Genomic DNA, 23,904 nt, shown 5'->3' with positions numbered 1-23,904 from the left:
GGCTTTTCGCTTCGGGGTTCTCCGTGAGGAATCCATGGAAAATCCCCAAGCGACTTCAATGCTTCACGTACTAAAACATCTCATGATTCATAAATTTCTTTGCAACTATTGTTCAAAAGAAAGTGTCCAATGTATTTGAAATCTCAGTATTGAAGAGATTGACCTCGAAACTAGCGGCCATCTCGGCGAGGCTGTTCGCATGAATGCTTGGTAAAAGACAACCTAAGCTGGTCGAGACCAGCTAATGATTTATCCATGCATCCCGTCCAACTCGTATGTCATTGAGCTCATGAAGTTGAGAAGTTGGGATGTTAGGAACGGTTGACCTTTAGTCGTGTGTTGAAGTGTGATACGGTGGACAACAGCAGTGGTAAACAAATTAATGCTTCACTGAAAGACACCGCATTTATTTCGCGCCGGAAAAAAAGTCAATCCTAAAGATCGCTCAGTGGTGGAGGATATCGTATTGGGATGTGTGTTCTCTTCAGTCTATTGGGGGGAAAGTTTTCATGACGGAAAATATAACACCCTAAATGCCTGGCAACGAGAAATTTGCGAGTGGTTTACCATTAGAAATTAGTATTATAAATATGTTTGAAAAAAGAAAAAAAAGTCCATCCACTGCTTAGCTTAATCATAAAATTATCAAAACTTTTCTAAACCAATGAAACGCGAGCTTAACTCTCAAAAGCCAAAAACATTCCACTTCCTTGTTTGAAAGTATACATCGTGACTGTTAACTTGTTGGTTCACTTTATTCCTCATCTTTTGTCAGCATTAATTATTGTAATTATGCAAACATTTGTGACATATTATAAATTATTAGAACCGCTAATAGACTAAAATTGATTTGACCGCCATTATTTATGTACGCGAATTCAACTCACCATTCCACTACTGCGTTACCATTACTTTTTCCTCACAAGCTTAGGTTAAATATGGCGGTCTTATTCACTTTTTATTTTTGATTGACAGACATATTCAAAGCGCGTACAGCTAGAACTTCGAGGTGGAATACCGTCCAACGGCTGCCTCATCTTGATCCCAGGAAAATGGACTGTACTGAAACCTCATTTGATTGAAAATGTTTATTTTTAGAATAGGCCATCATGGTCCATAATCCAGAATAGGCGAACGATTGATCTCAAATGGTGTTTATTTAGGGGGGCGCGGGAAAGCAATTGTACATGAACGTGTTTCCTAATTCCACATTCAGATCACAACACCTTTTTTAAAATTTAGTTGCCAAGTTTTTGTTTTATATAGAGTGAAGGCATTTAACTCGTGAAAAAGATATCAGACTAATACACTTCAGTAGACCTTAATTTCATTGTTTTCTTTTGTGTCTATTTGACCATTACACGTTTATTTTTTGTTTCACTGCTTAAATGCCTTCACTTTATATGGACAGCCATTGTAGTTCTATTTGTATAGAAAATCGCACGATCTCGAGTACAATTCGGAATTTATAGTAGGACAGTGATGTTTTGAAAGTTTTCAAAATTGGACGAGCCTTTAGGCAAGTTTAATTTGAGAACTTTCAAAACATCAGGTCTATAAATTCCGAATTGTACGAGAAGATTGTGAGATTTTTTGTTTATAATATACTCAACAAAATTGAGGAATTTAATTGGGACTCTACAGAGTACTATTTGGGATTTAATTGTACTCCTCTTGTCCAATCAGAATCGAGTAATTTTGTAGAGTGTATTATAAATGCCAAAAACGGAAAAAGCTAAGCTAAAAGCAGGGGGACACAAAAAGACGCATGCACGGTTGCCTGAAGACCGCTGAGCATAATTCAAGGTTCTTTGTTGTCCGGCGTAGTCTTTGTTCATAGCTTCTCCACACTGTATTTCTTTAAAAACCATTTGCCTTCTTTTCTTTTACTGACGCTTAATGGTTTCGACGTCGTTTAGACTAACTAGCTTGTCTGTCGTTAATTCTTGACCCTATTCGTTTCCTACCCCAGCGAGAGTCAAGAGGAATCGATGTCAACAACCATCGCTCTATTAGAAACAGGTCCTACAAATCTCAAGGAAAGACGTTTTATAGTCTTGGCGAGTCACATTGACTGGTATCATGACTCGTTGAAAAGTTGAAATTCAATTCCAAATCAGTGCAATCGGTCGGCATCTTCCATATAACCCATCCTTTGACCTATCCTGACTTCATGTTCATTATGATAGGATGTAGAAGCAAAACATGGCGTCTATATGTCCACATTTGACTTATTTAGAGACGTGTTATGTCAACTGCTGAAAGTGTCCCAGTGAAGAGGATTTGTAGTTAGTTTGTAGAAAGATTTTTTGAAGTGAGTAAACTTGTTGAGTTTAGTGTTTACGCGTAACCCTCTTGTAGCCACTCGACTTTTGCAATTAAGATGCAGTGTAGCTTATACTCATACTGACATATAATTACTGGACTTACGCGTTTACCTTTAACACAGTAACACATGTAGACCACTCGCCGATCCATCTCAAAAGGCAGATATTTAGAGTAGGGAGCCATACAGCAAGCAAATCTAATTAAATATCTTACTGTCGAGCCCTCCATTTCGAGAAAAGTTGCCAGCATTTTTTTCTTTCATCAGTAAAGTATGATTCTTGCTGAGCTATCGAAAGGATTAGATGGTCGTTGATTAGCGTCAGGATTTGCTTCTATGCCGGTGGCCCATTACTCATCACTGTGCTCTCTATTTTGTTCCTGTTGATAGCTTATCAGACTTGTCTGGGCTCTCGAGACTGACTATCTCTTGGTAGCTATCACTAACCATGATAGAAATCAGCCTTCTAATTATAGTGAGCTGTCTGAATGAATAGTTGGGGCCGAGAGTATATCCTTTATCTCAACCAAAAGAATGTTTAGAGGTGAATCATCGGCAATGGAAAATGAACGCGGACTGCCGAAAGTACAAGATAACTCAGCCGTAATGATTTCTCTATTTCTTTTGATCTTTCGTTTCTATTTTTCCCCCTTTCTAAGGTTAAGCATAGAGCGTATGAGAGGAGAAGAGTCTGTCCGGTGCGGGCTGAGTAAAAGAACGGGAGAGCGGATAGGCAGGGAATGAGAGGAGACCAGAGGAGAGAATGCCACGTTTTGCTTTAATTGAAAAAAAGGGGAAAGTAGATCTGATGATAAATAATTTTCCTAATACTTGCGAAATTAAATTTGTGAAGAAATTCAAGTTCTCTTTAAAGTGGAAGATTTTTCGTATGCATAACTACCCGCTGCTGATTTACGAAAGCTATAAAATCGTTGACCAGTACTGCAATCTGTAAAAGGGAATTTAGATTTTATTATCCCGCGCGCAACAGCGCAACGCGTTTGTTGCAAAGCCTTAAGAGAGGTGAGCATCTACTTCGTGCGACAAAAAAGTGCTGCGCGCAGGATGGTAATACGAGACTTGCAGTACAACGAGTTTGGCGACAAGTTGTACGATTATGCACCTATTACGTCACCTCTACTAAAGTGTAATTGTAGACCCTTCCACGGGTAAATTGACCAAAATATTTTCTTACCCTCCCCTCCCCTCCCCTTATCATTTTCTTCCCATGATTTCGGTTTATCGAGCAAAATAGAGCCCCCTGCTAGCTCAAAAACCATGTCCAAGGCGCGCTCCCCCCTGCCGTTGGTCAACCTCTTACCCCCGTTGTCCCCCTTACTGAGTGACGTGAACCCAGCCACCCTAATCTTAACAAGTCAAGTACAGATTCGTAAAGCAGCTATTAACGAAATGATCTTTAATAATCAATCCATTCCTTTAACTAACAATTCAATCAAATGACAGTCGTCAATATTCTTAAATTTCAATATTTTAAAAAGTAAATAAAACGCTCTCAGTTTAGCGCACATTTCGGTGATTTCGACGCAAATAAATATCTATTTACAATTATTGATATTGTTAGCTTGATAAAGGATTATATGGCCGATGTTTTGTTCCCCTTCGAAAGACGTCTAAGCTAAGTATTAATAGTATTGGTACATAAATGTAATAATTCTGTACGTACAAATCTTCCGTGCGCAGCGTGCGCAGTTGTCTGTTTCTTGATGCCAATGCAAGCTCAAGCTTAAACTCAAACGCAAGAGGTCACCTTAACTAGCGGTTGATTCTTTGTTACGTCGTTAGTTCAAAACTAGCCTTAGTGTGCACAACTTGATTTAGTTATCGTGCTGCTGGATATACATTAAAAGATGCCCCCTATATTCAATATAGATTTTAGACCAATCATCTATATTGCTGGTTCATACTGCATGACCTCCATATATTCGATTCTTCAAATGGAATTTTAAAAAAAATGAAAATCAAAAAATATATTTACACAGAGAATGAAGTAGAGTACGAATGCAGCCTATAACTGCTGTAAATAATTGAAGCCTTCTTATTCTCTGTCTGTTGCTGCTAAGGGACATTTTATTTAGTTAACACTATACTCTAAATGTGATGGACTATGTATCCTATAACAAGAGAGTCGTATTGGTCCAAATGTTGGTACATCTCACGAAGGTGCTCACGATCTGATGCAGGATAATGATGTTAACAAGCTATAATGGTACTGCAAGAACACTCTGTTTTTTTCCCCTTTAAATTGATCAACAACAAGGGTGTGATTGCGAGTAAAAACAAATTACTATTCCAATTACTGTTCCTCTACACTAAACTGATAATATACTAACTGTCCCTCTACACTAAACTGATAATGTACTCTAGATTTTTACAATATGTTCATTACTTCTTGCGCATGCTTATCAATGGCTTCCGTGAGGTTACGATAGAACAATATCTTCTCTTCTATCAACAATACCAATATTCTTCTTGCTCGAAGATGTCCCCCCACGTGTCCTCTTCCACTTCATTCGTCGGTTTTGAAACCACACTTTCACTTGACGTTCGGCCAAGTCCAGTGACATGGCGATCTCATAGCGGCGAAGCCTTGTCAGGTAATTGTTTTTAGTAAACTCTCGCTCCAATTCCATCAACTGGTACTTCGTAAATACCGTTCTATCTTTGCGCTTCTTTGACTTATTGTCTTCTGGTTTATCTGTGTCGGTATCTGCAGATGATGAACGAATTTTATTAGAACGTTATTATATGTTTTACTTTGTTAATCAGGGTTTATTCCGACAGCAAATGCGCGCGTTATGATACCGAGGTAACTGCCCGAAGACTTCCAAACAACAAGTTTGACTAGCTTTCAACTTTGCCGCTTATTTTGATCTGAACACATACATGAACAGGGCATGGAAAATGAGAATCGACAAAAATAGCTTTAGGGGAATATGCCGACTTGAGAGAAGGTCGGTGATTGGTTAATAGAAGAAGCCTATAGTGAAGCCAAGTGCTGAATGGATTGTGAAGAAAACTAGAGGTGTGGCTGAACGGTGAATGCTTTGATAATATATACATGACCGATTCCTCAAGTTTTGAGAAAATTTGAAAACAAAATTTCGTAGATAAAACACTTATCAATGCGACTATGAGATTTCCGAATCGAATTCCCTACAGCCACTTCGTAAGCCATCATAACTAATTGAAGAAATCGTGCAGTTCTCAACCTCGCTAGCTTTTAATTTATAGCAACTAGTTGCTCCATAACTATGAGCAAGAATAGTTTTCTTCGAATGATTCACAATAGTTTGTAATAATATTTATCACTCAAGACGCTACATCTCATTGAATGTTTTTTCAAACAAATATCTAGCGCCCTGGAATCACGCATCATCGGAGATCATATGTAGCTTTACCACTCGAGCCTTCAAGTCTTATTTAATATGAAGACTACACTAGTATCTAGCGCGTGAGTTACTTAGAATGGCAACACAAGAAGGAGAATTGCATTCTAGATATTTTTTAAAGTATCATAGTATTCCTCGCCCAGCTGACGTCCTTGTTGTACTATAGAGCGCACACATTTATTTTATCAAATTTCTGTCTTATATTGGCTCCTGGATTTGCTATATCCATTTGCTATCTAAGATTCACGGGCAAAGCTAAGGATCATAAACCACTTAAGCCTGAGTAGTCCTGGTAAATATTATATTTGCAAAGAGAAATCCAAGGATAAGTAAGATTAGCTGCTGGAAACGTTTGAACAAATGTCTAGGAGTCAAGATCGACTTGTTCGTTTTTCTGCGTACATGCGTTTTGATAGCTGCCAAAATATCAACGCGAAGCCACATCTGAAAAAATGAGCTACTGTTTGTACAAAGACCAACACTAGCATCATATGAATTTCGATTAGATTTCTACGGTGTCAAGTAAAAAAAATCAAAGCTATTAAAAATGCATTAGGGATTGTCAATTTGTTTTGAACTATACTCAAAACTCGTTTTGCAGCTGTTAAGGCGTACGCAAAAAACTATTTATATTTTCTGGGATTTGAGCAAACGAATAAAATTGATAAAGTTGAGTAAGAGAGACTTTATGGAGACCTGTCGGATACCGTGCTAAGATAGAATGAGTTAAGGCAGAATCGAAGGGGTAGTTGAGTTAATAGAATATAAATTGGTGTTTGTTGATGGATTGTTGATTGTACAACAACTACCAATCTGCCCTTTGAGCTAAAATCATTAACAATTTGCCCTAGAAAAACAAAAGAACTTAGTATATCGCCTCAGATTAGCAACATCACTTTCTCATCTTTGTCCGCAAAACATTATTCGTGATATCTAAAGATTTCTCAAGCCATTGTTAAAATTCACCTCAGTAGCTAAGTTATCTTTAAAGACTTAAAGACTGTACATTAAGTTTTTCTTTATTGTAATTACCAATAAATATTTACCGTAAGATTCATTCGCGAAATCTTAAGATCAGTAGATTTAATTAAACTCTAATGCCTAGATGGACTCGCGAGACAATATGGAAACGTCTGCTCCGATGAAACACGTTTGAATATTTGTTGATAAAGTTTTATAGGAATCAATAGAAGTAGAATTCCGCTGCAAGCGGAAAGAATTGTACAATCAAGTACATGAAATAGTCCTATTACAACGAAATGGAAAAACTACACGTGAACCAAACGAAATTACCTTACCTTGATCGTTATCGGATGATTTTTCGCTTCTAGTTTCATCATCACAGTAGTCTTTGCCAGCCGGAGTTGCATATTGAACGTGGTTTGGGAAGCTGCTTTGTGTTTGATAGTTATTCTGGATCTTGTAACGATAAGGATCGTCGTAGAAGCTTGAATGAGGTACAGATCGATCTACCATTTGGATCGGTGGGTGAGATAGAGGTGGTACCCTTGCACAAGATGCTAGCGCACTTGATGCACTGCCATTCATGGAGGTGGCGTTGTAGCTATTGTAGCCTCTGTAATCGCGCTTGGACTGTGTCTGCATGTTCACAGCACATGAGTGTTGAGTTGATGGAGTATTATAACTGCAATAGTTTGGATATTGCGGCGATGGGGAGGTAAAGTTCAACGAGGCAGAGTAAAGATCATACATCGTCTTGCTTCAAAACAGCAGCCCTCTCGAGAATGAGATTACTTTCCGTATGATGTTTCGTTTGTCGGCGAGCGTCTTAAAAAGACGGTTCCCTTAATCGCATCTGTCAGTGAATGAAACTGACACCACGAGTGCGCGCCGTCGCATCCTTTGAAGTTTCCAATCTACGTATCCCGCATTTACGCCATGACACTGCCGGACCGGGGGCGGCAGAACTCCATCGGAAAGAAATCTTCTTTTGTTTCTGAAAGAAATGACTTTAACATTTGCAAAGCGGTTCGTTACTTTACACCCGCAAAATTTGGAGACCGATTTCATAACACAATATTGAAACATCAAGAAACTCTATATGCGACTTTTAATAACCGTCTCTAGGCCATCAAAATGATTCCGGTTTGCCATTTGTAAGGAAACATGACAAGGTCGGAGAATACTCGATCACAGACAATAAAGAAACACAGCGGTGTTTTGTTTATAGTGCCTTTATATTCTACTCTCGAACCGAGAGTCATAGCATCCGTGCAAGCGCTTGTTTCTTCCAAAACGTGTGGTTAATAGTGAAGCCACACATCTTAGGTGGCCTTTAGGAGGCAGTGCCTTATTTCACTCGACAATTCTAAGGTATAATTTGCGGCAATTATACATTTTGAAAAACAAGTCATCGAGCGAGGCGGCCTGTTCTAAAGAAATTGGTATTTGGCCGCAACCTGTCACAAGCAGAGCTCAAACAGGCCGACAGTTTGACCGCCCGACCTGGGACCCAGGCAATCCTCTTATTATTACCATACAATAGACTATCGCACGAATAGTAAATCACATATTGGAAGAAATTCGCGATGAAAATATTATAAATGAAGTTTGTTATTTGATGAGAGGTCATCCCTATCCATCCTCTCTCATCTACCTTGAACAAGCTGTCAAGACATGTGAAATGCTATCTGATTCAACACAGACGCTGTGAAAACATTGCTCCGCAAGAAACGGCCTTTTAGTTGAATTCCAATACTTCTAAGGAGTGACAGGCATAGAAAAACGAACCTTCGTTAATTTAAACAATCTTGAAATAACACTCTCGACTTTCAAGAGCTTCTTCTTCTGGACCGGAAGTAAATACTGGCTATCCACTCGAGATCTTGAGAGAACACGTTAGCTTATAATCTAATCACATTATTAAAGAACGCTCCATGAAAATTTCCGGACATTGCGTTTAATTGAACCCGAGTTGACGTTGAAATCTTGTGACCATGCATAGTGAAAACCAGACTAGGTCAGTGCCATTTAGAGAGTACTTAGATGCCACTAAAACGTGACAGAAGTCTGCATTCCTGGTTCTCTATTTTACGTGGCACGTATCCAATGACACACAAAATAATAACAACACTTTTGAAAAATAGTTAGAGGGATATCTTATGACCAAGCATTACTGATTTAGAACACATTACTTTTATTGCCCGGGCAGGATGTGACGATCAGATGGAAGGATCCTTTGAACTTGTGTTATCGCTGACAATGTGGCACATTCCAGTAGACATTGACAGAGTGAAAAAATAGCTTGACCTTTAGAAAGTGAAAAAAATGGCAGATGCTCTGAAGTGTTTCTTTACTGACTTCGTTTGACTAAATACCTTCTGATATACAGAAAAATATCACTTCCAAAGACTTTCGGACGATCAACTTCAGCCGTTTCAGTCAAAATTGTATTGTTTTTGATTGGCTTATGCTGAGGACACTGAAGTCATGATTACTTTTTGCCACTTTTTAAAAATGCATACTGTAAATAATCCCTTGTCAATCGATTAATATTAGAAATGAGATTTATTTTGGTCAATCAGAGTTTTGAGCTCAAAGCTTCATTTCTAAGGGTTTGAAACAGTAGAAAGCTCTTTTCTAATAACCTGAAAAAACTGTGTTCATGATTCGACGTGTCTTCACTGTAATTCCGGTCCCACGGCTTTGAGAAAGAATGAAATGTGTGAGTACCGTACCTCCTAAACAAGCAAGCAAGCAAGCTAGATTTTAGAACCAAATCCTTAAGACAGAGATAGCTGTCAAAACTAATACCAACTAAGTCAGCAAACCTACTTAAAGTTGTGTCAAATTACTGACTCATATAAAAGAGATGGATAAACAAATTGAATGACATGGTCAAGTAAAGCTGCATAGTACACACCCACGGTGCACGTATATGTACATATTTTAGTCACTTCGAATTAATGAGTGGCCAAATACAAATCAAGGCGAAAACCAACACTACTCAGGCTGCAAGCTTTACCTATGGAAATGATTTGACTAATTTTCAAACGAATGGGGTGCAAAATGTTTTGTTTTTTTTTAAAGCAAATTGGGGCACGTTTCATTTTCTTTTTTCTTGTCTTTTCGTGATCATCTTGCCCTTATCAATTATTATCAATGTTTTATATTGTTTAAAAGATAGGTTACAATAATATTATCATTATATCAATTGCATGAATAACAAAAAATAAAACACACAAGAGGTGGCCCTAGTGGTATTGTTGATAAACATTGATTGTCTTACACTAATGGGCCAAGCAAAACTAACAAAAGGGATCAGGAATTTCACATCCTTTGCATGTGTCCAACAAGCCAACAGATCCGTCTCATGCAAGCTGCCCTTTGAACAAGGGCGTGTACCTCCACTGGCCAGAGTTAGCCTAGGGTTTCAATGTTCTTTCAACCATATGTGTCAAAAGCAGATACCAAATGAGGAAACGTGATTAGACCACCGGTACAGCGTGCCTACAAGCCATGTTATCTTGAGGACGGCAAACTTTCATCAGACTCAATGGTCGCTCTAATCAGCTAAGGTAATTGTGGTTTAACACTCCTTGTCCCCTTTAACGCGTAAGAAGGATTTTCGCAATCCCGACGTTATCCGAATCAGGATGCTTTGCGGCCAACCCGATTATTGGAATCAGAAATCAGGAGTCGTACAAGTGTTATTTTAGATTCCTGTTTCAGAAATCAGAAAACTTACTTTTCGGCACTGCCTAGGTATATTGCATAGGCGAAAATACAAGTTTGAAGGAGAGAATGCAGGATTTTGGATTTCCGTTTCCCGAATCAGAAATCGCATTTCTGTTTTCTGAATCACGAATCAGAAATCACAATCTTGCTGACATACGACAAAACACCACGTGTAGGGGAGGGGTGACCACTCGAAAATGCTCTTACTTCCGGTATCAATATCTGCGCTCTATCACCCCACCCCTAGTCCAATAGTTGTAGCTGTTGTTGATCTTCCGCTTAGACAAACATTGAACGATCTGCCGCTATCCATAACGAACACTCCATCCACTAAACTTAAGACATTCCTATTTGACGCATAAATAACTATATTAATAGTTAATTAAAAATTATATTTTGATAGCTTCTTATTTTATCTTCTTCTTCTTCTTCTTCTTCTTCTTCTTCTTCTTCTTCTTCTTCTTCTTCTTCTTCTTCTTCTTCTTCTTCTTATTGCAGTGTATATATACATATTTATTCATTTATTCACTATTTATTGATTTATTCTATATTGTAAGAGCATTGAGATATTATGTAATGCGCTAGAATAAAATTATTATTATTATCAAATTATTGAACCGTGATCCCCTGGGTAGTATATTACTTTAAAATTGTGCCAAACTGATAAATTCAAACTTAGCTAAAAAGATCTCAGTTGTTCTGTCAGTGATTACGACAAAAAATGAGCTTAATAGATTCCCTCAATGTCCAAGACAAATTAGAAAGGTTCTCGATGCTGGAGGATTCTTACGGGACGTGGAAAGGTATTTTAAAGAGAGTTATCCTAACAAAAAGTATAACTTTTTCACGTGGTTGGTAATCTTAACGGAAGATCAACAACAGCTACAACTATTGGACTAGGGGTGGGGTGATAGAGCGCAAGTGAATGATACCGGAAGTAAGAGCATTTTCGAGTGGTCACCCCTCCCCTACACGTGGTGTTTTGTCGTATGTCAGCAAGATTGTGATTTCTGATTCGTAATTCAGAAAACAGAAATGCGATTTCTGATTCGGGAAACGGAAATCCAAAATCCTGCATTCTCTCCTTCAAACTTGTATTTTCGCCTATGCAATATACCTAGGCAGTGCCGAAAAGTAAGTTTTCTGATTTCTGAAACAGGAATCTAAAATAACTCTTGTACAATTCCTGCTTTCTGATTCCAATAATCAGGTTGGCCGCAAAGCATCCTGATTCGGACGACTCTTCATGCGAGTAAACATGTTGCGGGGATGACGCAGCTAGTTTCTGGTAGAACATACGGTAAATCTAGATTTGAGTTGTGCCTGATCTATGAGGCCCTAGCATAAGGAATAAGTTTGGCTGTCCATTATCAATCTGGTATAGAAATTCCTTAAAAGTTCCATAGCAGTTATCGTAAAAAAGCTTATTTTGTTTTTATCTTTCACACGCATTCCCTAATCCCTTATATTGGCTCGGGATGGTATCGGGATGATGCTCAACGAGTAAAAAGGCAGAAAGGAAGGTTCGAGGTAAAAATATATAATCCGTTTTATTCACGGTTAATTCCTATACACAGAAGAACAAATTTACGATACTCTGAAAATAACGAGTCGATATAATGCAGAGCCGAGGACGAAGAACAGAAGAACGAGGCAACATGATTCCCAAGTGGTTTTCGAATTCAAGCAATGTGATTGGTTGGCTGGCATATATTTTTGGTTATGTGTGAGTTGGTTCAATAACGGAAGCTGTTATAAGTCACGGTATCGATATTTCCCGCTTTTTTTTACTCTTTAAGTATAATGACTTAAATAGGCTTAAGCATTAGGCTTAAATGTTAAAAGACAAGCCAGGCACTTTGGCCGTTTTGGTTGGGTCTATTCACTCAACGATTATGTAGCTACGCCCATATTAGAGAGGTGGTGAGTGCGGGACAAGCCCTCTTTCAGCCAGTCACCCTGTACACTTGGCTGAATTTAGGGCCCTAGGGGATATACGTTGACAAGTACGTTAACTTTTAGGATATATTTTGTGGCAGGTTTAGGATTGGTTTATTTTCTTAGTATAAGTCATAATAAAATCCCAGTTGTCAAGGACCTTTTGAAGCCTTTGGATAAGTGTTTGCCATGCGATGTAAAAAATGTACAAAATCCAGTAAATGCATTGTATATTTATTGAGCAAATGCTTGAACGTCCAGAATATTGAGATTGCTTCCTTGCTAACGGAAGACTAGAAGTCTTCGATCTATTAATGTAAAAGTGATTTACAAGTACGAAGTCAATTGCAACCACAAAAGTGCATAGTTAAGACATTTTAAAAATTCAGCGACTCCGTTGGCAATCCAAAGTATTGAGAGTTGCCTTGCTGGAGGCAGTCATGACATTTTCCACTGACACGTATACTTTAATCAACCACAAACGTGCACTTAACATTTCACAATTCAGCAACTCTTTTGCGATCCACAATAGAGGTTACCTTGCTTGAGGCAGATAGAACGGACATCTTCCTGTGAGATGTACAAGTGGTTTGTACAATACCCAACCACAAAGTACTTCAACCTGCAAACTATTCAAAATTTAAAAGCAGATCTACAGTGACCATCCAAAATATTGAGATCTGTCTTGTTTGAGGCAGACAAGATATCTTGCATACCAATAGTTCTACAGCATGACAATGTGGTTTAATCACTGGCTATTTACCTCTTTTGCCTCAGGCAATCTAGTCGGCTCGTGCGCTGCTGTACTGTAGTCTCCCGTCGGTTGACCTTCTGCCCCTATGATTAACAACTTTGATTGCTACTTGTTTGGTTGAGTGGCACACTGAGTGATCCTCAACAGCAAGAGGCTATTAACAACGGACTAGATCTATTGTAAATTTGCGGCTATTCTTTTGAACTCATTTTTAAAAGATTACTGCTGTGAACTCCTTAGCGGCCGTCGAGCAAAACAGAACATTTGATAGGCCTGTTATCTTGGCAGGCTTCCACTCATTCCGGTCTCACGTCTTCTAGCCATACCTTTCTCTGGTCTCGCCAAACAAACCACAAAAATGACAAACTCAGGATGGGGGAACTATTTCGAATCAAATCTAATAATTCTCTTTCATTTCTTATCCTCACACTGGCCAAATTTCAAACATACAAAGATAAAGGAATAATGAATAAAATGAGATCAATACAAAAGCAATTACCCATTTTATCATCTTCGAGAATTAAGAGATGCTGTGATATCAAGATGTCAAATCCCTTGCAGCTTCTGCCAGGGGTGAGACGTTTTTTTTTTTTTTTTGGCTCAGAATAGTTCCAACTGCGTGATTCGTGCCGCTCAATTTAGTACACGAGTCCAAAGTGACCCCTGTCTTATGGTCTCAAAACGATTTTCGCATTGAATCACTCAGTTACAGGATTTCTTTCTTTCTATAATACATGTTCATACTTTAAAGATAATACCAACATGGAATTTCGCCTCGTCGTCTTCCTTCCACAGCTAACATGGTTCTGTTTTCCCAATTAGACTCAAGTAGATGTTAAGAAAAAGCCCCGTCTTATATCGCAGCCTCCCAAACCTTCAAAACTTCGAACTAGAACTTTCTCGAACTCCAGTTTCTCTTCAATTGGTTTAACCTTTTCAGCTTCCCCTCATATGTTTCCAATTGATGCTTTTTACGTAGAACGTCTGCAGCGGCTCGATCATCCATTAATTATGAGGTCCAGACTGGGCAGAGTTTAGGTTTTATTGAAATGATTTCACAGAGATAAGTTATTTTGACTCCATATATGTTGCTTGGCTTTCATTTGAGGATTTTGGGAATTAGCTATTGAAGTTAAGTTGACCTTATTGAAGACTAGATGAAAAGTTGCGCAAATTATTTGCCGGTCAGTCATCAAATAGAGCTGAGCTTGTTTGTAACTAAAGCGCTATACTTTCTACATAATTAAAAATAATGGTATTGTCAGAAGTTTTAGTTTTCTTTTTTTTTTTTCAACATTAAATAGCTGAGTGGCTGCCTGATTTTTTGCAGGTACACCTACAGACTAAACAAGACTTAGCGAAACGACTTGCTCATCTAATCAGCAACGAAGCTTGCAGTATTTCTAGCTCGACGTACTGATCAAATATCATTTTTCTAACCACAATTGTGCAGATAGACCTTATGTTACAAGCTATTGTCTGAAAAGGAAAAAAAGTTAATTGAAGAAATGTTTGTGTCCTTGTATATTTGATAATTGCACAGTTGGCGACTCAACTCGAAGCGCTACACAAACTCAGCTGTTTTCTCTGCCATGATCACCACTGAATTATCTATGGTCAGCTGAAGAAAAAGAACGTCTCTTTTGTGACGTACTGCCACATAATGAAAACTCCCCTGTCAGCCATTGAAGACCTTCGATATTTATTACAATACTGACATGGTTGAGGACTGCAACAGAAGTAGCACGCACGAGGTTCGTCATTATCAAAATTATCAACGAGTTCAAGCTCAAAATTGTTGGAGCTGATGATGAGGCAAATAAGATGAGGAAAAAGCTGAAAAATTCCAAGAAAATTTTAAAGCAAAAAAAGAGTAAGCCAGCTCAATTCGAGACTCATCATTATTGTCAGTCTCTTTAGCATTGTCTCTAAGACTCAGTCTCTTGTCTCTTATCTCCAAAACATTTTATTTAACGTAAAGGAATTATAAAATTTATCGTTTATTTAGTCAGACAGACTATCTATCGATATAGTTTTGATGCTTTTCGGTGTGGAAAGTCTTTACTCCGTATACGAAACAGGAACACAGTACACCGATCAAAACTGGTTGAGCAATTAAAGCCCACCTTGGTAACAATTAGTATGTACCATATAGATAACAAAACCAAACAGTATAAAATTATATCCAAATATAACTGTTTTTACACAAATAGCTATAAAAACATCGAGGCAGTTGGGATTTTATGTACACATTCTCAGTATTAGAGTCTCTTTCAAACCATACTTTATAGTTCACTCATGCTCATGATTCGAAATATCGCGTTTTTTTTCATCTCAATATTAAGCATTTCTAGCTAATTCTCTCGATATCCCACGAAGAAAAGAAGAACAATCTCTTAGGTTCTTATTGCGTATTGACGTCTATTCCTCTCAAGGCCATCATTTGCAGAACCACAGCAGAAAACAACGCCAAATTTCTGGTACTACCATTAGTTTTTGCCCGTGTTTTCGATGACTTCGGTGTCTACAAGCAGTGGCTTTTTCTCAGGTCTTTTCCCCTTAACTCTCTTCCACTTCATCCGCCGATTTTGAAACCAAACTTTAACTTGTCTCTCTGTTAAGTCCAGACTAACTGCTATTTCATATCGACGGAGTCTTGTCAAGTAGTTATTTCGTTGAAACTCGTTTTCCAGTTCCTGTATTTGGTGTTTTGTGAAGGCAGTTCGTTCCTTTCGCTTTTTGCCGTTCTTTCCGATTTTAGGGTCGACTGAAAAACAAAAGCAAGTTATTAGAACTTTTTATAAGAAAATTAAACGCTGGCCACATACAGCAAGCTCGAATTCTCTTAACGCCATAGTTACTTTTTCAATAGACTTTATATAAAGAGTCGATCGTTTAGCGTTTTCTTCTAAAATGGCTCCCGATGAATTCGTTCGCCATCTCCATTGAGATCGACGCAAAAGCTCAATGGATTTCAATGTGCAGTTTTTTTTATCAAAACCACACGAATGCAGACAGTTGTTGGCACAGTTCAACTGAGAACCTGAATCTGGGTTCTTCTTGGTGAATTTGTTTAGTGTGGAAAAGAACGCGACCACCCTCATGGCAGAGGTTTTACAGATACGAGGAAATGCTTCTCTTTTTCACCGGAACAGGCTCCCAGTTTGAGCTGTTTTTCTAGTTGTTGAACTCTGCAACTCCCCCTATTGTTTGATAAGAATTCTACACTAAAGAACTGCAGAATGTTTTAAAAAAGAAAGTCTTGGATTTTTAATGCTATATTGCAGGGACAACACGAGACAAAGGTGAAAAGAGAAAAAATCGCTGGCACACCAAACAAAAAAACATAAAATACGCAGTCCATCCACTTCCGCTCACTTGCAAGAGTTCAGTGTATTATACAGTGCTCTAAACAACCTTTCCAACGTTCTAGACTGAATCCACATCACTAAAACTTACATTTCATAACGTTCTACCGTTTGCGCAAGAAGACGGAATGCCAGTTGTGGCGCTTCTGTAGAACAATAAAAGATCCATCCACGTCTCCAATGATGATCTGAGTTATATGAAACTTCCTCTGACGATATTAGTTGTTTTTTATAGTAGTTCTGTCTCTTTCTTTTTTTAAGAAAAAAGTAGAAAGCTTAAAGAAAAGGAGTTTATATAGGAAAAGGCGGATTCCGAAATGCGCAAAGAAAACTGGTTTGATATGAGCGACAAATAGTCTGATGCCATCGCTTGACATTCCTGAGATGTTATTAACGCACTCTGATGAGAACTGTACTGAGTTCAGTACCACGGTGTGCATATATACTCTAGCGATAAGCTGTGTTGTTTTTGGGGATCTGTTGCGTGTAATTTTCCATCTTACTTCTTGCTGTTCGGTTTAAAAAACTGCAGTTGGTGTGAATATTATCATCAGCCTTAGAGATCACATTCTTATCGCTGAACACATATTTGCCAATACGAGACGCTTGCCACGCCACACAAAAGAAAACATTGTAAGATGGCGTATGGCACCTACTTATATATAGCTTGGCTTATTTTACTACAAGAAAAAGCCTTAACTATATTACAAATAGAGTGAAAATCTGCCAATCAAGATGAAAAACGAGGACAATAAAAGATATAGGATATTTACTGTATCGCGTCTAGGCTGTTCATTCAGCAAAACCCTGGAGTCAATGCTACAACAACTTTTCGAAGTATGGCGCAATAATTTAACGAAAATTAAAAATAATGGGCTTTGTTGCGTAAAATAGTCATTAGACGGTTTTAAATAGGCCTATAGAGCCAGCAAGAAAATCATAAAAAAGTGAAAAACGAGTGAAAAAGTTCTGGTTTAGAAAGGGCCGAAGAAGCTCAACTCAGGCATCTCAGCTCGGCTAGCGTTTTCGATTCAGAATAACATAAAGTGGAGCCAAGCCAAACCACGTTGTTTTGGTAACATAAACTGACTAAAAGCCAGAAGAAGAAATAAGAAAGCTTGTCTTCCATTTAATTGAAGCCGAGTTGCTTTGAGTTGCCTTTAACTGACTAGTTGCAAGATTCAAAACAAAAAACAAAAAAACAGCTTGTTATAGTCATGCATGGAGAATCATACATAAGAAAACTTAGAGTTTTCATATTTGTTACCATTTCTATTAATAACGATAACTTGTCTCAACTTTAAAAAAAAATTTACGATAAGTTTTGAATTTGGTTCTACATTGGTCTTGACCGGAACTTAAAAACAGAGCTTGTTCTAACTCGAATGACACAGCGCCACACCTGAATCTAACTAGCGAAGTGGTCACTTCTAAATATTATAGAAAGTTGTCCATAACTCACAAAAGGGACAAAATATTGAAGTTGGAAAGTCTAAGACAAAGTAAAGGGATTAGTCGTTAGGATCTTCTCTCATTTCTGGAAGAAGAGGACAAGCCTCCCGAGGTACCTCGTTTGCGGTTGAACCCATTTTAACTGTGGTGGACTTTACTAGCTCACATAGCATCCTGTGTATATATATATATACATTCTACAGTAATAGTATCACAAGTTTAATGATATAAAAGTGAAAGAATCGATAATTAGAAGCTGAAGACCTTTTAGGTTTTGAAAATATAACGTCAGAAGACTAGGTATAACTGGGCTCCTCTGTTGCTAGTCAATATGTGAACTGACCAGTAATGTTACATATACATTCCTTAGCATAAAAATATAAATCTATTTGCCTAAAAATAGAGCACAACTCCGAATTTACCTTAGTATATACGATTTTTTATAGGGAACTGTAGAACTGGTGGTGCTTTTTTGCTGAAGTTCATGAATGAAGTGCTTCACGTAGAAGAGGTCTTCACTTACACTGGGGTCTGGTTTGTGGTTTGCTGGGAAGCTCATGTCAGCTTTGTGGTCTTCTCTAACCACAGCAATAGCTTTGCCGACAGATTTCATGAGTCAGTCATTAAGAACAGTAAAAGGGGGCTTAGCTTATCCAGCAATAAAGAGCTGCAGAGCTATTTCGTGGCTTTCTTCAAGAATACTATACATAAACTAAAGTTTTACTAAACAAAACTGATTAAGTGGGGATAATTTAATAAAAGCGTGAATGGATTAATTTAATAGGCTATTAGATGGTTTTTGTACTTGAGTCTCAAGAGCATTGTAAGTACATATTGTTTGTAGTGCAATCAAAGTCAACCCTGACTGATCAAACAGATAGAAACTTTCTAAGATATGGTTTACCAAATACAGGGGCTGCAATTAGGATACTTAAAAAGTCGTTATAAGTATTTTATAGTATACTACCTAATATATCGAAAATATACTGAAATTGTATTGAAGATTCTGGGGACTGTTCCTGTAGTCTGAGAAAGACTAAGGTTTAAGTCAAACGCTCGTCATTTAAAAAAAACTTAGTATTTGAGAACTTGGTAGAGACTTGATACCATCAGAGATCATTCTAAAATACTCTCCTCTTTCTAATAACGACAACTTTAACTAAATTCCACTAAACTAAAAAAAAATGCTGGACACACATGTTTATGTCTGATGGGTAATGATGGTCTATGAGAGAAGACAGTTCAGCATGGAAAGCTGTAAGCAAGTCAGTCCCCTACTCTTGCTTCTATACTGATTTGTAGGTTATATTATTAACTTCTGCTTTACCATCCTTTTCTATTCAGTAAAATCGCAATACTTGGAAGTCAAACTAGAATTTTGTTTGATTTATGCCCTGAGAGAGGTTTGCAACATGATAAAAAACTTTGAAGTTTATCAAAAGATCTAAGAAAAACTAAACCACACCAATGGAGCATCTGTTCCTAAAGTTTTCTTTTTTCCTCAAATATTTTACTTACTTCCAGGACATTTTTTATATCAATTGCAAATTCAAAACAATTTTAAGGTTGTCATGCCTAGAGAGACTCGTATATTATTGAAAATGATTGGTGGTATTTGGTGGTTAACTTGACCACCATGTAGAAACCCTTCAGTAGACCATTCCAAACTAGCCTCTTGTTCATTTAGATTACCTTCCTGAAGCAACATTTCAGGAAACCAAGCTTAAAAAAGCGGGTTATCAGATGATTACACACAATAAACCAGCACAAAGATCCTAGACTCTTGGATAATGAAAATCAATTTATCCTTTCAAGAAACGAGTAAAAACGTATAATAAACGCTCGACGTGGTCATGACATAGGTCCAAATTGATTGATATACATCGCTATGTGCTCCATCAATCTACGGTACATTACTATAACCAATTATCGAACATACATAACGATGGACATTAAACAGAGCTAGGTTCCTGGTATGGCTACTCATTGCTAGTAAAATCAATTACGAAAAAGGTGACTAAAGATAAAAGCACCGCCATTATGCCTAGTCACCCTATTCAAGTGAATTAGCGCTCTTTCAGACTGTCTAAATCCTATAGATATCTTGGTATATAGCTCAATCATTGGTGGATATTTTAGCCAAGTTTTTAAGCCATTGGTGTCAATCAGAACCCTTTTTAAGGTTTGCATTGAAATCATAGTGAAACGCTTTGCGAGTTTTTGGAGATTAAAGAGCAACGAACAGCAATGGATATTAGAAATGCCTTGAGGTACGAGGCACAACAATCCAAGGTCTCGCAGTACTAAACGTCGTTGTCTTTTTATTGTTCCAACTAGCAATCTCAACAGAGACAATCGAAGAATGATTAGGAACTCTGATTTCTTATTGATCACTAGTCAGGCGAGATGTTATTGCTTTTGTTAGACGACCAACCCGAAAATCACAAACGAAATTATCTTTCATTAGCACTCCATGAACTCTGCAAATGTAAATACCGCAAGGCGCATGAAACGATCCCTAATGGCCATCGAGAACTGATTCAAATGATGATCACAAGTAAATCTACGATGCTACTTAAGAAGGTGTGATGCTTAATAAACAGTAATAAAGACATTAACGTCCCTCATTACCTTGTTCACAGCTCGATGCACGAGGAATACAGTTATGTTCCAAAGGCATTGTAGCACGGCAATCGTCCATTAGAGGGGCTGTCTGTGGAAGATGGTGTAGCATTGGCACTTCATTTTCTCGTGGTACGATCTCCATATTCCTCGACTCATTGTAGTGCCCCATAGATGAGCCATGGCCGTACTGCGAGGAGGGCGTGTTTGGGGGATAAGTGCTTGTACTTGGAGAATAAGTGTTGAATGCATAACGTGGAGAAGGGTAAACATAGGGATGGTGGGATAATGGTGGTGGTGTGTGTTGTTCGTGAGGTGGAATGGAGTATGATGGCCGGACGTAGTTAAAACTTCTGCTATACATATTTCATGAACTGGATCTGTTCTTGATGCTGTTTTAGTCTTGGTTGAGATTGTCTAATTTTTTTGGTCAACGGGTCGCACAGGGCCCCTCTTCAGATTAGCCAACTTATCGGAAGGTTCTGTAACGGCGTAAGCGATATCGGGCCGCTCGTTTTGAAATTGTAATTAATCCAAATCACTTTCTGTCGGCAAGATCTTGTTACAAGCAGCTCACATTCTTTTGCACCAAAATCCGAACTCCTCGTTTTTCTTGCCCTCTACGATGCCACAAAATATCCAAGTAGAATCTCCAACCAACTGCTTGTTCGCCTATCTTTTTCTGTCTCCCACCATGAGTCGGTGTGCTTTAGATTCCCCCTCAACAAGCAAAATAAACATCGCTATAATTAGATAATGTCTAGCGCCCATGCTTAGCCTTTTTATGTGCCGCGTCAGTTCAGCTGTTTTTGGCATTAGCCTTTGTATTTTGTTCCGTTTATTTCTTTTTTCCCATGCACTGTCTTAAGGGTTTCTTTTCTGGGAAACCTTAGTCTAATTCCGAGATAATTTTGAATTTATTTATATTTCACTTTCTCTTGTTTTGAGTTCTGGACTAAGACTTTATAGGAAAATACTCATGTGTGGTTTTGTAAGAGTTCTGATCAACAGCCGGTAAGAGCCATCATCTTAAAATAGACAAGTGGATGGATCGCGCCGGTACGAATCGAACTCATGAGCCATGCCGGCAGGCTTTAGAACGCATTCCCTATAACGAACCATCTTGTCTTTAAATAAGCTGAAACGGTTGTTGTCTTTGTTCGAGAGCAAAAAAGGTCTTTTTAGATCCATCACTTGAGACAAGGGTACTTCACAATCCAACTTCCTTTTTCCGTGGATTGTTTGTTGGTGGAGAAAAGAGTGAAGTTGACAGCTGGGTGTCATTAAGACCATTTATTTTTAAGATAAAATTGATACTCTATAATTTAATTGCAAGCTAATAACGCAAATCGAAAACGGATTAAAGTGGGAGTCAAAACGCCGAACCCATTCTTCAAGGAACTCTAAACGTGTCTTGAATAAAATATTTAAAAGATTCCTCTAAAGTCATTTGTATTATTGTGTTGCGATCAAAACAATTTACAGCGAATTAAGAGTACATAATTTGAAAATTGTGTTGATAGTACTTGAACTTTTTCCTGGACCACTCAGAATGAAAGAGCTTTGAACTTCTCGTGCTGAAGGCAAGATGGGTTCTGTTGATTCTAGGTTATGTAAATAAAAGAGGCTACAGTTTGTCAAGATTGAAGATATACCGGTTTAGATTCGCCTGTAATTGCAAGCTGAACATATAAATCTACCTATCGCTCGGAGAGTAGGAAAATTGTTCCATGACCTCCATGTCGACTGTTGCAGAATAGTAGTCGACTTACAAAGTGGAAAGATAATGACAGTCTTGAAGTAAAAAGGCAAGGACGAGCTGGCAATGCAATTAGTACAGACCTAACTAGACCAACTATATAACGCCAATTGTCTGGTTGAAGAAGATACGAATCTCGCATTTCTGCGAAGTTATTAAGTTAGTCTCCGTTCCTGTGCGTGCAATATAACGTGGTGTTTGTAATCTAGTAGAGTTATGCAGAGGCTATTGGTGTTGTACGTTAAAAGATCTGTTCCTGATGCTGGATGTACCACTTCAACACTATTCATCTATTACTTGACTGATATTGAAACCAAACAGCTGCGAAAGGCTTAGTATCTACCGCAAAGACATTGATGTTGGGGCTTTATTCTTCTCTTATTATAAATAGCAAGAGTCAGAGGTTCTGGATTTAAAAAAAAGGTTCTCATCTTCTTGGCATATACCATTTGTCTTCCCGAGTCACTTGCTCTGTGTGTTGAACGCTTATCCTCAAACACATGTTCAAAGAGGATGAAGACGTTAGCGACCATTGATCCCCCACGTCAAGCATACATACTTTACTCTGAGAGTTAAGAGCGCTATGCAGTTCATTTCGTTATCTTATCGATAAGACCTACGAATGACAAATGATTTGCAACTTTTATTAAGATGTTTTCGCCGATGTCGGGTTGTCGGCAGTTGTAAGTGAGTAAGTATCTAGTCAACGTCAGCAATTTGAGATTACTTCTGTTCTTTTCCATAATACTTCAAAGTACTTGGTACTACAGTACATGGGTGTGCACAAAATATTCTACAATCAATTACAGGTCCAAGAAATAAGCAAAACAATTGGATCCAACAAGTTGCTTGAGATTAAGATTTCAAGTGTCAGACTGAAAGTCTAAACTGTAGTATTTTATCTAAGTAAGCTTATTTAGTGTCTAATAATCCATCTTACTATTGATTAAAATAAATTAATGAGTTTAACAAGGCTGTATAAGCCATCTATCTCGCGTGTTCGACTCAAGTCGTAGTGTGAACTTTGGCGATTTCAAATGTACAAAAAAACAAAATATATTCTTTTTAAATTTATACTGAAACAGGACAGACAATAAAATAAAGCAGTGAAGAAACACAAATTTATACGTTTTGTTTGACCCTTGATATCGCTTGATCCGCGTTTCCTTCTTAAATAAACCCATTTCTATTTTGGATGTTTGCTAACCAGTATAAGACATTTTTTCTTAAAGTGACAAGTCAACAGAGCCTTGCTATGATAATTCATTGAATGTTAATTCATCCCAAAATTAAACAAGATTTGTAGTTGAAAAGAAGAAAAAGGATTTGGCGCGGAATAAACAAAGCTAAAAAGATAAACTCAAACCGACAATTTCAATAACAGACGTAGTCTATTGATGTAGTATTATTATGGGAGCGCGCCATCACTTTCTTCAGCCTTGGCGCGAAAATTAGTTTGGTCTTCATTTTAGCTCCAGATTTTGTGATTTTTATCCTTTTTAATGATATAAAAACACAGTACTGTTTTTATTCAAATCTATTTGCTGCTATCGTCTTTTATGACTATTCGTGCCCTT

At 37.9% G+C, this 23,904-nt stretch overlaps 2 protein-coding genes across 2 annotated transcripts; both read right to left on the bottom strand.

Moving 5' to 3' along the window:
• Nucleotides 1-3,728: 3,728 nt before the first annotated feature.
• Nucleotides 3,729-7,784, bottom strand: LOC116298361 (uncharacterized). The gene is made up of 2 exons (XM_031706780.2): nucleotides 7,035-7,784; nucleotides 3,729-5,054 (listed from the first exon to the last, which is right to left on the bottom strand). The coding sequence occupies exons 1-2, from the start codon at nucleotides 7,447-7,449 to the stop codon at nucleotides 4,768-4,770; spliced, it is 702 nt and encodes a 233-aa protein (XP_031562640.1). The 5' UTR covers nucleotides 7,450-7,784; the 3' UTR covers nucleotides 3,729-4,767.
• A 5,934-nt stretch (nucleotides 7,785-13,718) lies between these two features.
• On the bottom strand, nucleotides 13,719-21,403 carry LOC116298315 (homeobox protein Hox-A4). The gene is made up of 2 exons (XM_031706717.2): nucleotides 20,578-21,403; nucleotides 13,719-15,893 (listed from the first exon to the last, which is right to left on the bottom strand). The coding sequence occupies exons 1-2, from the start codon at nucleotides 20,930-20,932 to the stop codon at nucleotides 15,616-15,618; spliced, it is 633 nt and encodes a 210-aa protein (XP_031562577.2). The 5' UTR covers nucleotides 20,933-21,403; the 3' UTR covers nucleotides 13,719-15,615.
• Between the last annotated feature and the right edge of the window lie 2,501 nt (nucleotides 21,404-23,904).

Source organism: Actinia tenebrosa, unplaced genomic scaffold, assembly GCF_029948245.1.
Source record: "Actinia tenebrosa isolate PJP-AT-01 unplaced genomic scaffold, QUT_ActTen_1.0 PGA_scaffold4__44_contigs__length_22323623, whole genome shotgun sequence".
Taxonomy (NCBI): domain Eukaryota; kingdom Metazoa; phylum Cnidaria; class Anthozoa; order Actiniaria; family Actiniidae; genus Actinia; species Actinia tenebrosa.
Note: the sequence above shows the minus strand (reverse complement) of the source record. Positions and strands in the feature narration are given on the sequence as shown.